At 47.6% G+C, this 15799-nt stretch overlaps 1 protein-coding gene across 1 annotated transcript in view; it reads left to right on the forward strand.

Annotated features, from left to right (window-relative positions):
• MAST2 (microtubule associated serine/threonine kinase 2) overlaps positions 1 to 15799 on the forward strand; it is a 624140-nt gene that overhangs the window by 25945 nt on the left and 582396 nt on the right. Inside the window, exon 2 of the mRNA XM_030208366.1 lies at positions 15499 to 15646. Coding sequence (XP_030064226.1) covers positions 15499 to 15646 — 148 coding nt within the window. The remainder of the gene's footprint in view (positions 1 to 15498; positions 15647 to 15799) is intronic.

Here is a 15799-nt window from a genome sequence, read left to right on the forward strand (position 1 = left end):
CTGAGGAACTGAGTTCGATTCCCACTTCAGGCACAGGCAGCTCCTTGTGACTCTGGGCAAGTCACTTAACCCTCCATTGCCCCGTGTAAGCCGCATTGAGCCTGCCATGAGTGGGAAAGCGCGGGGTACAAATGTAACAAAAAAAAAATCCAATTCACCACTTCGGATCCTATCTTCAGCCCATCCAGTTTATTTAAGAGCCTCCTGTGGGGAACCGTGTCAAAAGCTTTGCTGAAATCTAAGTAGATTACGTCCATAGCTCGTCCCTGATTCAATTCTCCTGTCACCCAATCAAAGAATTCAATGAGATTCATTTGGCACGATTTCCCTTTGGTAAAACCATGTTGTCTCGGATCTTACAACTTATTGGCTTCCAGGAAATTTACTATCCTTTCCTTCAGCATCGCTTCCATTACTTTTCCAATAACCGAAGTGAGGCTTACCGGCCTGTAGTTTCCAGCTTCTTCCCTATCACCACTTTTTTGAAGAGGGACCACATCCGCCGTTCTCTAATCCCTCGGAACCTCTCCCGTCTGCAAGGATATATTAAACAAATCTTTAAGAGGACCCGCCAGAACCTCTCTGAGCTCCCTCAATATCCTAGGGTGGATCCCATCGGGTCCCATGGATTTGTCCACCTTTAGCTTTTCAAGTTGTTCACACACACACTGTCAGGTTCTCAGGTTCAGAGCCCGCGGGGCCGGGCTCTGGAGCAAACGTGAGCCCTTGGGCTGCTGCCGAGGAGCGACAGCAGCAGGCAAAACCCACCAACCAACACTGGGTAAGCACACCGGCAGGGACTGTAGGCACTGCCCAGCGAACCGGAACACATGGACTAGAATCCCCCGGACTGGAGGACACAGGACTGGAACACACACCGGACCGGAACACACTGGACTGGAGCACACCAGACTGGAACACACACCGGACCGGAACACACTGGACTGGAGCACACTGGACTGGTCCGCACAGCTTCACCTGTGCTTAGCTACTAAGCCCCCCAGGAGTTGAGCTTCTGGGTTCGAGTAGCCGACAGGACTTACTGGATACCGGGTGACATAGGGACCAGGACTGGAAACAGAAGTGCTCCTAACCCTAAACTGATCTACGTGCTCCCAAGCCCTAAACCAGCAGGAGTGTTCCTAACAGTAAACTGACAAAAGGACTTCCTAAGCCCTATACTAAAACAGGAGCTCCTAATCCCTGCTCAAGAAAGGGACTTCCTAAGCCCTAAACTAACAGAGCAGGGAACTAAACACAAGCTAACACAGGTGCTACTAAGCACCAAGCTACAAGCAGAGCTTTACACTAATAAGCTAAACACAGAACTAACCAGCTACCTAAGCACTGCTCTAGCAAGCTAGATACAACTAACAAGGTGCTTCCAAAGCACTACTCTGGCAAGCAACCAGAAGAGCTCCTAGCACTAAAAGGGAAGACAGGGGAGCCACAAGGAAAAAAACAGGGAAGCTAACACATAAGCCAAAAGTGCTTCTAAAGCACCAAACACCAATAGCAAAGACTGCAATGCTCCCACTAGCATAAACCCAGAAGTACTTCTAACAGCAAACTCTGCAGTGTTCCTAACAACACCAAACCCTGAAGTACTTCTATCAGCAACAGAGCTTCCAAAGCCCTACACACAGCAATGCTTCCAAAACCAAGAGGGAACAGCAGGGGAACCAAAAGGGAAAAGCAGGAAAGCTAAACACACAGTCACCAGTGCACACTGCACTAACACTAACCTGGACCTTAGCAAAAGCAAGCAGGGAAACTAGACACAACGTCAGAAGTGCACACTGCACCACCCTACCTAAAGCAAACACCACTGTTGCAAAGGCCCTGAAGGAAACAACACCACTTCCTTATCAAGGCCCTCCCTGATGATGTCACACTCCCTAGACCTAGGCAAAAGCACACTGACCCAGAGAGGCCCAACCCACACCAATGCAAAACCGTGAAATACTTGAAGCCAGTACACCCAAAGAGAGTTAGAGCAACTCAGGCAACACACAGCTGTAGTAAAGTAAAACAATTAACCCCATGCTGCTGGAAGCTGCCAGCACAGAGACAGAGCCAGCTTAGAAAGGACAGAGAAAAGAAACAGAAGCCAGCTAAGAAGCTGACCCCCAGGAAAGAGGTAAGTTTGAGAGGGGTTCAGACCCCAATCATAACACACACTCTTCCGTGAACAGTGCTGTATCCACTTCAATCTCATTTGTACTTTTTCCAGTCCATCGCGGTCCTTCTCCAGGATTTTCTTCAGTGAAAACAGAACAGAAGTATCTATTTAGCAATTTGCTTTTTCATCATCATTATCCACATAGCGGTTCGCAGTATCTTTTAGTCTCACAATTCCCTTTTTAGTCATTCTCCTTTCACTAATATACCTGAAGAAAATTGTGCCACCCCTCCTTTCATTTTTAGCCATTTGTTCTTCCGTTTGCGCTTTCGCCAGACTTATCTCTCTCTTGGCTTCTTTCAGTTTCATCCGGTATTCCTCCTCGTGTTCCTTTTCTTGAGTTTTTTTGTATTTCTGGAACACCAACTCTTTAGCCTTTATTTTCTCAGCCACTTGCTTGGAGAACCGTATCGGTTTCCTTTTTCTCTTGCTTTTATTTACTTTCCTTACATAAAGGTTCGTGGCCCTATTTATAGCTTCTTTCAGCCTGGACCACTGTCCTTCCACTTCTTGTATTCCCCCATTTTACTAAAACTGATCTTAATGGTCACTTCCTGAATGATATCATTTTGAAAACGGGGATCATCCAGTTTTTACAGCATCTCGCAGTAACACCTGTCAATAATAATAACAACGATTTTTGAATAATATGTTTGCTGTTGGGGGTCCTGTTTTTTCCAGACACTATGTAGAAAGAGGATGGAATCAAATCAAAACAAAACTGAAATTGCCTCCTAGCTAGAGTGGACATCAATGGCAACTGCAATAATTAGGAAGTAAGGCCAGTGTCGGGCAGGCTTTTATATAGTCTGTTTCCTGAAAATGGCAAAGGCAAACCAGGATCAAGCATATGTATTTATGTTGTATTCTTATCATATTCTATGATTGCAGTTGCTGTGTATTTCAGTGGGGAAAGGGGAAGACATCTTAAGGTTGAAATTAGCAGGTAAAATGTTGTTAGCAATATTATTGGATTAATCATGTATTGATAATATATATGAATATTCTGTGGCCATAATAATAAATCCACTTTTCAGACAATTGGAATGGTATTGAGGTATTTTGTTTCAAGATTACATTGTATATAATTGCCTATATGGGGCTGGCATGGTGGATGGGGTTGGAAACTTCTGGACTAGAGCCATTTTCATGAGATGAAAAACTGAAATGAATACTGTACCTGTTTTCATTCATCTTGCTAGACCAGTCCACACTGATGAGATATGTCCCCTTACTAGCAGATGAAGGCAGAGAATCTGAGAACTTCCATTAATGTTACTAATATAAGGAGTGGTGCAGCCTGGAACGAGCTAGTGTTTGTCTGCCCAGCAGATGATGCAGAGGGGGGCCAATGCAGCAAGTTTTCATTCTCCCTACATTCCTCCCCATCAACTCCTCTCTCTGAACAAATCTCTCTTGTCGTCCCCCTTTTCCTCCACCGCTAACTCCAGACTTCGTTCCTTTTATCTTGCGGCACCTTATGCCTGGAACCGTCTTCCAGAACCCATACGTCTAACTCCATCTCTACCTGTTTTTAAATCTATGTTGAAAGCTCACCTTTTCACTACTGCCTTTGGCCCCTAACCGTTACTCATTTGCCCTCCTCCTTCCCTGTTCCTCTTTACCCTGTAATTCCCTTGCCCGTAATGTCTTGTCTGTCTGTTTTACTTAGATTGTAAGCTCTTTGAGCAGGGACTGTCTCTCTATGTCAAGTGTTCAGCACTGCGTGCGGCTGGTAGCGCTATACAAATGTTAGTAGTAGTAGTAGGTCTGTCTCCCTAGGGTGCAGTCTTGGCCAGGGTTCACTCCCATGGATTGGTCCATGGTCCTTCCTCTTCTTGAGCATGGAGGGGTCTATGGCCCCAAGCTCAGCTAGCCAGTGGAAGTGAGTTAAATTTGTTTTTGTTTTGTTTGCTTGATCTCTCCCACCCCGCCTACCTTTAAAGACTGATTTAAAGGAAAATTAAGTGCAGGATTTTGGTTTTAATTCTAGCCAGCTTCCTGCCTTATAGCTTTTATGGGGGGAAAAAAGGGGGGAAGACAGAAATCACAGAATCCTCTTGGGATAATTGGAGCTTATTTGAAGCTCGGGAGGCAGGCATTTGCGGCTGATGGTCAGACCTAGACTGGGTACAAACCTGTGGTTCAGCCAGGGTTTGTTTGTGTGAAGCAGTAGGGAGTTGTTTTCTTCAGCATGGTTGCAAGGAGTTATGCCTGGTTGCAAATGTTGTAGAATGGAGATATTGCAGCAGAGGCAGTGATAAAAGAAGCAGGAGAAGTTATTAATAAATAAATTAATGAAGACGTGTGCCTGTTACAGCTGTATTTCGCCCAGCAAGGGCTGATTCGGGGGCAAACACATTGTTAAAACAAATAAAGCCAACCATATCAGACATCTCTATAAATAAATCCCACCTTGAACGTTCTGAAGCTCACTCCATCTGTGGCAGTGAAGCACTGAACTCCTTCTGTCCTCTTGGTAGGCTAGGCTATTAGGCGTACTCACTCACCCTCAGTCATAGACCTGCCCTCAGCCACGCCCCATCTGCACATAAAACGAACCCTCAACGTTCTGAAGCTGACTCTGTGGCTTCAAAAGTTCGTATGTTCAAAGCTCTGTAACCGCTTTTAAGCACACTATATCTCTGCCCCGCCCTGACCTATCAGAGAAGAAGGGAGGAGCGTCACAGCGCATGATCAGAGGGAAGTCAAACAGAAGATCTGTGCACCGCCCTGACCTATCAAAGGGAACTGAAACAGAAAAAGGGAGGAGCATCACACCGAATGAGGGACCTATCAGAGGGAAGTCAAATAGAAGAAGGGAGGAGCGTCAGCGGCGAAGGGGTCACTCGGGAGGAGCGTCACTCATTTTCTACGGCTGCACCGTTGCAAGGCAACGGAATGCAATGACGCATCATGGGCCTATCACCGAACTCTAACAGAAGAAGGGAGGTGCGTTACAGGCGAAGGGGTCACTCATTTCCTGGGCCTCCACCGTTGCGAGGCAACGGAATGCAACAACGCATGATGGACCTATCACAGGCAACTGTAACACAACAAGGGAGGAGCGTTACAGGCGAAAGGGGTCACTCCTTTTGTGGGTACAACGACACCAACAACGCTGCAAAGACAACATTGCTTTATTTCTGTTTCTTTCCACAAAGGTATTACGGACTTATTTGTACCTTTTTTTTCTCTTCTCACTATCTATTACGGTGTACTTGGGCTTACATCGTATCTGTTGCTATGTGTTCTAAGTTTGGAAAAGTTTGCCAAAATGAAAAAACATTTATGATAACACTTCCATTTCAAACATTTATGCCAGAAACTCATCACCTTTCTAGCGCCCGTTTCATTTGTTTCTGAAACGGGCCTTATTTACTAGTAAAACCATAATATCATATTTTTTTAGACTGAGACTGAACTATTTTAATACTCTTCCTTTCTGCAGTAATGCCTATGGTGAAGTGAAAGGCTCACACTGTAAGGGCATGTAACAAGCTTTGGTCCTCACCCACACTTTTTATGTTTATCAATGTAGTATGTGAATTTGCATGTTTAAGAGAAGCTTCTTTTAGACACTAATATGTTATATATTTGTTTATTATGATGTCTATATTTGTGTTAAGTTTTAGTATTATTTGATCTGTTAATGATTTTATGTCCGATTATGGTTGGTCTTTGAAGGTGCAGTGTGGTCTTGGGCCTCAGCTATTGTGAGGGCTTGGACACGGAGTAGGCCCTAATCCTGCCTCTGTCTTCAGTGGAAGACATTTGGGGAGAAGGTGATTTGATGGCTCTTTCCTAGGGTGCATTCCTGGACTAGGGGGAGAGCTCTCACCTGAGGATGATGATTCTCCAGTGGTCAGGTTGTTCCGCAAGGAGGAATTGCCCTCCCTGATTGACAAGATGAAATCAGCCTTCTGTATTTCTACTGTGGTTCCAGAAGAGGCCATGGATGGAAATCCCACCTTGCAGAAGCTGCATAATCCCTCTGAGTCCTTTTTGTTCCATTATGTGTTCTTGCAGATGGTTCTTGATGAATAGCTGGCACCAGATGGGGTCTTTTGGGATAACAAATTCATGGGCAGGCTCTGCCCCCTCCTTCAAGAGGACCTGGATTACGTTTCTTCACCTCTTCAAGGTAGATGCCTTGGTGATTATATTCACTAAGAAGACTATTATTGTGGTAGAGAGTTGTGTGGCCCTTAAGGATTCTCATGACAGGAAGGTAGAGTTGCTGCTTGATAAATCATTTGGTGTTTCAGTGCTCAGGATCCATGTGTCTTTGGCAGTTATGTATCAAAGACCCTCTTGCAGTGGACATAGCAGTTGTCTGCCTCGCTGAAGGTGATGCAGTTAGATTCTGGAGCAGCCTTCTTGGCCAGTACCCTATACGATCTTGTCCACATCTCTTCCCAGACTGTGGCCTCTGTGGTGGTGGTCTTCAGGTGGCGGTGGCTCGGGCATTAGTTGTTGGATTTGTTTCCAAATTAAGGTTGAGGAAGCTTCCTTTTTGAGGTTGCTTGGTTTTTGGTAAGGATTTAGGAGAGTGTAGTCTGCAGTGGCTTCCTCAGGATAGGAGCAGGTCTATGCTTCATGAGTTGGGACTGAGATCTCGGACCAAGGATTGGGCCAGGCACCATCAGAATAGGAGAGCTTCAACTACTTTGTTGACCTCACGGGGCAAGAATAAATTTCATTTTCATGGATCTAGGAGGTTATGTCAAGGGATAACTCCTCCTCTTACTTTGCTAACAAGGGGCCCCATTGAGGATTTGTGGGCCTCATCTGGGGATGTACAGGTTTGGGGGGGGGGGGGGGGTCATCTCCTGGGACTTGTCCATACCATTTTAAACCCAGATAGGCTAACCACTGTTACCACGTCCTCTGGCAACAAATTCGGTTCGTTAAGTGAAAAAATATTTCCTCCTTTTTGTTTTAAAAGTATTTCCATGTAACTTCATTGAGTGGCCTCTAGTGTCACAAACTCAGGAGAAGTGAGCCCTTGGGCCACTGCCAGAATAAGACTTGCAGCAGGTGAATCACCCAGGCTAGGACTGAAACTTGAAAGATGGACTGGAGATGGAAAGCCAAACTGGATTTTGAAAGCAAGACTAGAACTCTGGAACTCGAAAGCAGAACCTGGCTGGAGCAGGAACTAGGAACAAAGCAGGACTTGGCGGGAGCAGGAACCAGGAACAAAGCAGGACTTGGCGGGAGCAGGAACCAGGAACAAAGCAGGACTTGGCTGCAACAGGACCCAAGAACCGAGCAGGACTTGGCTGGAGCAGGAACCAGGAACCGAGCAGGACTTGGCAGGATCAGGAACTAGGAACAGGGCAGAACTGAAGCTTGAAGGCAGAACAGGGGCTGAAAACAGGGCTTGGAGGCAACAAGGACAACAGAGGCAAGGCAGGGACAAACTGAGGCAAGACTAGAGGCACAGCTGGAGATAAGGCAGGAATAGGCTGAAACAAGGCTGGAGACAAAGCAGGAACAAACTGAAGAGCAACACACAAACATTAGAATGCACTAGAAGACGTTTGTTGCAAAGGCAAAGTTTGAATGTCTCATTGTTCCTTATAAGAACCCTCACTGATGATGCCATGGCCTCAGGGATGAGGCTTGAAGCATACTGAAACAACAGAGTGAGGCTTGGAAGCTGGAACATCAGAGCAGGACTAGAATAATCTTTGGAATGCAGATTGAGAAACGGGGAGAAGGCAGTCTGGAGAAGCCGCAGAACCTGACCACTGGAGGAAGAGGCAAGTCTTGACATGGTGGCATGGCCACAGCTGTGAGACCTAGTCTTTGTACTTTTTGAAAAGTGTAAAAAATCGATTCACTTTTACCCATTCTACACCACTCAGGATTTTGTAGATCTCTATCATATCCCCCTTCAGCTGTCTTTTTCATGCTGAAGAGCCCTAACCTTATTTTCTTCATTCTTTGGCTTTAACATCCTCTTTTGCTTCACCTTTTAACCATGCTGGCTGTTGTTTCCACTTTTTTCCACCTTTGTTAATACACGGAATACATCTGGTCTGGGCTTCCAAGATTGTATTTTCTCTTTACAGGAGAGATGAGGTCCTTCACTTTGAAGGTACTTAGATTAAATTAGCCGTGTAAGTGTTCTGTGGTATTGTTAGATCACATAATTGCTTCCTTGTAGTAATAAGCGTGCAAACATATTTTGACAAACCATAAGCAGGACAGAATACCCCCTCTGACCACCCCCCTCTCAATCTCCTCTCCCCTTCTCCGATGATCAAGTTGTCCAAAGGTCATATAATTAACCAATGGGAGACAATGCTTGCCAACTCCAGGGCTATTGTTGAGACACATGGAGGGGCATTTTCGAAAGGGACAGCCATGTTTTGATTTGGATGTCCTCGCAAAACGTCCCGATCTAGGGGCAGGGAAGCCCTTATTTTCAAAACAAGATGGACGTCCATCTTTCGTTTCGAAAATACCGTCTGGGACGTCCAAATCCTTAAATTTGGTCATCCCTAGACTTGGTTGTTTCTGATTTTCGGCGATAATCGAAACCAAGGACGCCCATCTCAGAAACGAGCAAATGCAAGCCATTTGGTCGTGGGAGGAGCCAGCATTTGTAGTGCACTGGTCCCCCTGACATGCCAGGACACCAACCGGGCACCCTAGGGGCCACTACAGTGGACTTCATAAATTGCTCCCAGGTTCATAGCTCCCTTACCTTGTGTGCTGAGCCCCCCACTCCCCACAACTGTACACCAGTACCACAGCCCTAAGGGTGATGTGGGTACAGTGGGTTTGTGATGGGTTTTGGAGGGCTCACTGTTTCCTCCACAAACATAACAGGTAGGGGGGTATGGGCCTGAGTCCGCCTGCCTGAAGTGCACTGCACCCACTAAAACTGCTCCAGGGACCTGCATACTGCTGTCATGGACCTGAGTATGATATCTGAGGCTGGCAATCAATATTTTGAAAGATATTTTTTGAGGGTGGGAGGGAGTTGGTGACCACTGGGGGAGTAAGGGGAGGTGATCCCCGATTCTCTCCGGTGGTCATCTGGTCATTTCGGGCACCCTTTTGTGCCTTGGTTGTAAGAAAAACAGGACCAGGTAAAGTCGTCCAATTGTTCGTCAGGCACCTCCTTGTTCCTTTTGGTTATGGGTCAAGCACGCCCAAGTCCCGCATTTGCTACGCCTCCGACATTCCCCCTTGAACTTTGGCCATCCCTGCGACGGAAAGCAGTTGGGGATGTCCAAAATCGGCTTTTGATTATACCGATTTGGATGACCCTGGGAGAAGGACGTCCATCTTCCGATTTATGTCGAAAGATGGGCGTCCTTCTCTTTGGAAAATGAGTCCACAAGGGTAATCCAGAGCTACAATTTTAACATGAAAACTACAATAGTGATCCATCTACCCTCTTATTCTAATGCCTTCCCAGATACTCCCTCCATATCAGAATCTGTACAAAAGCCCTTATTGGTATGAAAGCATCATAAATTAAACATCTGTAAGACTACCCAAAGAGCACTCTAATACTGCAATCAAACATTCAACAGCATAATTAGATTACGAACCGTTGTGAGAACTTCTTTCTGTCCCATGAAGCCAGTGTATTAGTACCCCATGTTCAATATACCAGGATCAAGTAGGTGCTTTTTGTGAGGTCTTGTTGGCCTCTTCTTGGGCTTGATGAGAGAGAGGCGCTTGAGATCTTGTCATGTAGCACCCACTGCCATAAGAACAATCTTGGACTGGGAGGGCACACATCTCCTCTCCCTTCCCACCCCCCTGCCTAAGTCAGACGAAGAAATCCACTGCCAAAGTGTCCCCCTTCCTCCTTGTGCTGCCTCAGGTGCGAGGAAATAACGGAGTGCCTCCAGCTGCCAATGCTGGCACTTCCTGAACATGCTCGGGGAGTGCAAGCGTTGGTGGCAAGAGGCACCCGCTGACTTCTTCACTCCTGAGGCAGTACGATGAAGAAGGGGGTAACTACTACTACTACTACTTGACATTTCTAAAGCGCTACTAGGGTAACTCAGGCAGCAGGGCTTCAGCTACCCCACCAGCCATTGAACAGGTACTGTAGCTTTGGAGAGGGCCTTCACCCATTCTCTCCCTCCATGTTTCCCCCCCACAATGCCTTCACCCATTCTCTCTCTCTCCACGTGCCCCCTGTGCCTTCACCCATTCTCTCTCAAATATGCCTCTTCCCGTCCATGTTCTCTCTCAGTTCCTCCCTTGCTTCCCCGCCATCTCTCCTGGACTGCCAGCATCTCTCCCTTCGCCTCCCGGTTTACTTTATTATTTGTAGTAAGTCTTCGCCCTGCAGCACCAGCTTATTGAAATGCTGCCTCGGCTTGCACTGGGCCTTTCCTTCTGAAAACAAGAAGTTGCGTCAGAAGGGGGTGTAAATGTATTGCAACAAGCTGATTAGTTTTAAAATGAGCAGCCGTTGCACAGAAAGGAGCGCCTACCTTTAAGATGCAGAATTTTCTGTGAGGTCTGGAGCTGTCGTTGTGTGAGGGGCCCTTCTGGAAGAAGCGCTCTGCTTACTTGTCCAAGACCAGCGAACAGCTTAGAGGAGCAGAGTTGTATTTTTTTCTTTGTTGTAATACTACTCAGGACAATTTGGGAATAAGCGGTTTATAAAAGTTTAAATTAGATTAGATACGATTCTGTGGTTGGGGTTTGGATTCCAAGCGTGTGTATGTACATTTTTCTTGATTTGGCTTTGGTGCTTACATACCGACTAGTTCCAGGCTACTCCGCTCCTTTTATTGATTGCTAGTAAAAAAGGCCCGTTTCTGACACAAATGAAACGGGCGCTAGCAAGGTTTTCCTCGGAGTGTGTATGTTTGGGAGATTGTATGTGAGAGTGACTGTGTGTGAGAGAGAGAGTGAAAGTGCGAGTGTGTGTGTGTGAGAGAGTGAGTCTGGGTGTGAGTGTGTCTGTGAGAGAGTGTATGTGTGAGAATGAGAGTGTGTGCAAGTGAGTATGTGAGACACAGTGTGAGAGAGAGAGTGTGTTTCACACAGATACAGTGTGTGCGAGAGAGAGAGAGTGTGTGTGTGTGAGAGACAGATTCTCTGTGAGATTGAGTGTATGAGACCAAGAGAGTGTGTGAGTGACTGTGTGACACATAGAGAGTGAATGTGATACACTGTGAGACATAGAGTGTGTGAGAGTGAGAGACAGACAGACATTGTCTGTGAGAGAGAGAGAGAGTGTGTGTGTGACAGAGATACCTCCCTCCCTCCCTCTCTCTGGTGTCTGAGATTGCCGCCACTGCACCCAAGCAATTGGTGTGCTGGAGGAGGGAGGGAGAGAGAGAGAGGGTGTGTGTGTGTGTGTGTGTGTGGGGGGGGGGGGGGGTTGGGGGATGTGTTGTGGGGTTTGAGCTTGGAAGAAGAGGGGTGTGGGGGGTTCAGGAAGCGCTGCCAGATGAGAGAGAGTGAGTGTGTGTGTGAGTGGGGGGGGAGGGGTTCAGGAAGCGCTGCCAGATGTGAGAGAGAGAGAGAGAGTGTGTGTGTGTGTATGTTGGGAGGTTCAGCTTGGGAGAAGAGGGGTGTAGGGGGTTCAGGAAGCGCTGCCAGATGCATGTTGGGGGGCGGTTTATCAAGCGTTGTCAGATGAGAGTGAGTGTGTGTGTGTTTGGGGCGTGGGTTCAGGAAGCGCTGCCAGATGAGAGTGTGTGTGTGTGTGGGGGGGGGGGGGGGAGAGAGGTTGAGGAAGCGGGGCCAAATGAGTGAGTGTGTGTGTGTGTGGGGGGGGGGGGCAGGGGTTTCAGGAAGCGCTGTCAGATGAGAGAGAGAGAGAGTGTGTGTGTTGGGGGGTTCAGCTTGGAAGAAGAGGGGTGTGGGGGGTTCAGGAAGTGCTGCCAGATGAGAGAGTGAGTGTGTGTGTTTGTGTGTGTGTGTGTGTGGGGGGGGGGGGGGGGGTTCAGGAACCGCTGCCAGATGAGTGTGTGTGGTGGGGGGCAGGGGTTTCAGGAAGCACTGCCAGATGAGAGAGAGTGTGTGTGGGGGATGTGTTGGGGGGTTCAGCTTTGAAGAAGAAGGGTGTGGGGGGGGTTCAGGAAGCGCTGCCAGATGAGAGAGTGAGTGTGTGGGGGGGGGTGGGTTGAGGAAGCGGGGCCAAATGAGTGAGTAAGTGTGTGTGTATGTGGGGGGGGGGGGGCAGGGGTTTCAGGAAGCGTTGCCAGATGAGAGAGAGAGAGAGTGACTGTGTGTGTGTGTACGGGGTTTCAGGAAGCGCTGCCAGATGAGAGAGAGTGAGTGTGTGTGTGTGTGTGTGTGTGTGTGTGTGTGGGGGGTTCAGGAAGTGCTGCCAGATGAGAGAGTGTGTGTGTGTGTGTGTGGGGGGGGGGGGGATTCAGGAACCGCTGCCAGATGAGTGAGTGTGTGGGGGGCAGGGGTTTCAGGAAGCGCTGCCAGATGAGAGAGAGAGTGTGTGTGTGTGGTCAGGAAGCGCTGCCAGATGAGAGAGAGAGTGTGTGGAGGGGATGTGTTGGGGGGTTCAGATTTGAAGAAGAAGGGTGTGGGGGGGTTCAGGAAGCGCTGCCAGATGAGTGAGTGTGTGTGTGTGTGGAGGGGTGGTTCAGCAAGCACTGCCAGATGTCTGTGAGTGAGTGAGTGTGTGTGGTGTATAGTTCAGTTGGGGGGGGGGATTCTGCTTGGAAGAAGAGGGAAGGAAGCGCTGCCAGATGACAGGGGTGTGATTGAACAGTGCTGTCACCGTCCCCTCCGCCCAACGCACCCCCTCCCCCTCCGCTGCCAACCCACCCACCGTCTCGTAGGTTTGCTGGCGGGGGACCCAAAATCCCGCCAGCAGAAGTCCTGTGTTGTCTGCTGACTCCGGCGTGATCTTCGGCATTGCTAGCCTGTGCAGGCCGGGCTTCTGTGCGTCTGACGTCCTGCACGTGCAGGACATCAGACGCACAGAATCTCGGCCTGCAGAGGCTAGCAATGCTGAAGATCACACCGGAGTCAGAAGACAAGACTTGTGCTGGCGGAGTTTTGGGTCCCCCGCCAGCAAAGCTACGCGACGGTGGGTGGCTTGGGGGGGGGGGTGCGCGGAGGGGGGGCGGGTGTTGCACCTCCAACATTCTGTGGGCGGGGCCTCTTAGGAACTCGGGAGCTTTGGAGGTGGTTTCCTTCCAGAGTTTGTCTGCGGGTGGTTCGAGAGGTTGTTAGCCAGCGTTTCCTAGGCAGGGGGAGGCGTACCTACTCCTCCCCCTGCCTGGGTGCGATCCCTTCATTCAGTTTTCTGTAGGTTTTCCGCCCTCGACGTCATGACGTTTGACACGAGGGCGGGGCAGAGAGTCATGGTCAGTGGGGTGGCTTCACCACCATGAAGCTACGAACCCTTCTGGGAGTGACTGAGTGACTTCAGAACGTTGTCTTCAGAACGTTGAGGGTGAGTTTTATTATAGTAGATATCCCTGGAATTTCCCAGATTCTACTACTACTACTACTATTTAGCATTTCTATAGCGCTACAAGGCATACACAGCGCTGCACAAACATAGAAGAAAGACAGTCCCTGCTCAAAGAGCTTACAATCTAATAGACAAAAAATAAAAAATAAGCAAAATCAAATCAATTAATGTGAACGGGAAGGAAGAGAGGAGGGTAGGTGGAGGCGAGTGGTTACAAGTGGTTACGAGTCAAAGGCAATGTTAAAGAGGTGGGCTTTCAGTCTAGATTTAAAGGTGGCCAAGGATGGGGCAAGACGTAGGGGCTCAGGAAGTTTATTCCAGGCGTAGGGTGCAGCGAGACAGAAGGCGCGAAGTCTGGAGTTGGCAGTAGTGGAGAAGGGAACAGATAAGAAGGATTTATCCATGGAGCGGAGTGCACGGGAAGGGGTGTAGGGAAGGACGAGTGTGGAGAGATACTGGGGAGCAGCAGAGTGAATACATTTATAGGTTAGTAGAAGAAGTTTGAACAGGATGCGAAAACGGATAGGGAGCCAGTGAAGGGTCTTGAGGAGAGGGGTAGTATGAGTAAAGCGACCCTGGCGGAAGATGAGACGGGCAGCAGAGTTTTGAACCGACTGGAGAGGGGAGAGGTGACTAAGTGGGAGGCCAGTAAGAAGCAGATTGCAGTAGTCTAAACGAGAGGTGACAAGGGTGTGGATGAGGGTTTTGGTAGAGTGCTCGGAAAGAAAGGGGCGGATTTTACGGATGTTGTAAAGAAAGAAACGACAGGTCTTGGCGGTCTGCTGGATATGAGCAGAGAAGGAGAGAGAAGAGTCAAAGATGACCCCAAGGTTTCAAGCTGAGGAGACAGGGAGAATGAGAGAGCCATCAACAGAAATAGAAAATGGGGGGAGCGGGGAGGTGGGTTTGGGGGGGAAAATGAGAAGCTCGGTTTTGGTCATATTTAATTTCAGGTGGCGTTGAGACATCCAGGCAGCAATGTCAGACAAGCACGCTGAAACTTTGGTTTGGATGCAAGGTGAGATATCAGGGGTAGAAAGGTAGATTTGGGAGTCATCAGCATAGAGATGGTAGGAAAAGCCATGGGATGAGATTAATGAACCAAGGGAAGAAGTGTAGATAGAAAAGAGGAGGGGACCAAGAACAGAACCCTGAGGTACGCCGACAGGCAGAGGGATAGAAGTAGAAGAGGATCCACCAGAGTGAACACTAAAGGTGCGGAGGGAGAGGTAGGAAGAGAACCAGGAAAGGACAGAGCCCTGGAATCCAAGTGAGGACAGGGTATCGAGAAGTATGCTGTGATCGACAGTGTCAAAAGCAGCGGAAAGATCAAGAAGAATGAGGATGGAATATTGACCTCTGGATTTAGCCAGTAATAGGTCATTGGAGACTTTAGTAAGCGCAGTTTCGGTTGAGTGGTTCCAAGTGTGTATATGTAAATTTTTCTTGATTTGGCTTTGGTGCTTACATACCGACTAGTTCCAGGCTATACCGCTCTTTTTATTGATTATATCCCTGGAAGTTCTCAGATTCTCTGCCTCCATCTGCTGGTGAAGGTACATAATGCTTGGTCTAGCAGAACTCAAGGAAAGGAAATTGTCAGGTATGACTAGATTTTACTGTGTATTTTGTAGATAGGTCTATATGTATGACTGTGATAGAACCATTATTTTTATGAGTGTGTGAGTGTAGATTTTGCACGTTGTGATAAGATTTAAATGTAATTTTTGTTTTTTAAATATGAGGTATATTTTACTAATAAAATTCAGTTTTATTCCAAAAAGTAGAGTACTCTTTATTAATCTAGCATCTTCATTAGATAGATTCATGGTATGTGAAAGATTTTTTTTAAAACTTTGATTTCTTTTTATTTTTCTAGGAGGCTTTGACAGGGCCTACTCCACTACTGTTCAGAAAACTCAGTAATCCTGACCTATTTTCTTCGTCTGGGAAAACAAAACTGCACCGTCAACTTAGTCAGGATGACTGCAAACTACGGCGGGGCAGCTTGGCCAGCTCTCTGACAGGTAAGTCTCATGTATTAATCCAGTGGTCTCTAATGTTTGTCAAACCTCACACTAATATTATTTGCTTTTGTTTCACCTAGAATATAAACCGCACTGAACCCTGGAAAGGGGATATTAGCGGTATACAAGAATTGATTTGAACTTAATTTGAAT

This window comes from Microcaecilia unicolor, chromosome 6 (assembly GCF_901765095.1).
Source record: "Microcaecilia unicolor chromosome 6, aMicUni1.1, whole genome shotgun sequence".
NCBI lineage: Eukaryota > Metazoa > Chordata > Amphibia > Gymnophiona > Siphonopidae > Microcaecilia > Microcaecilia unicolor.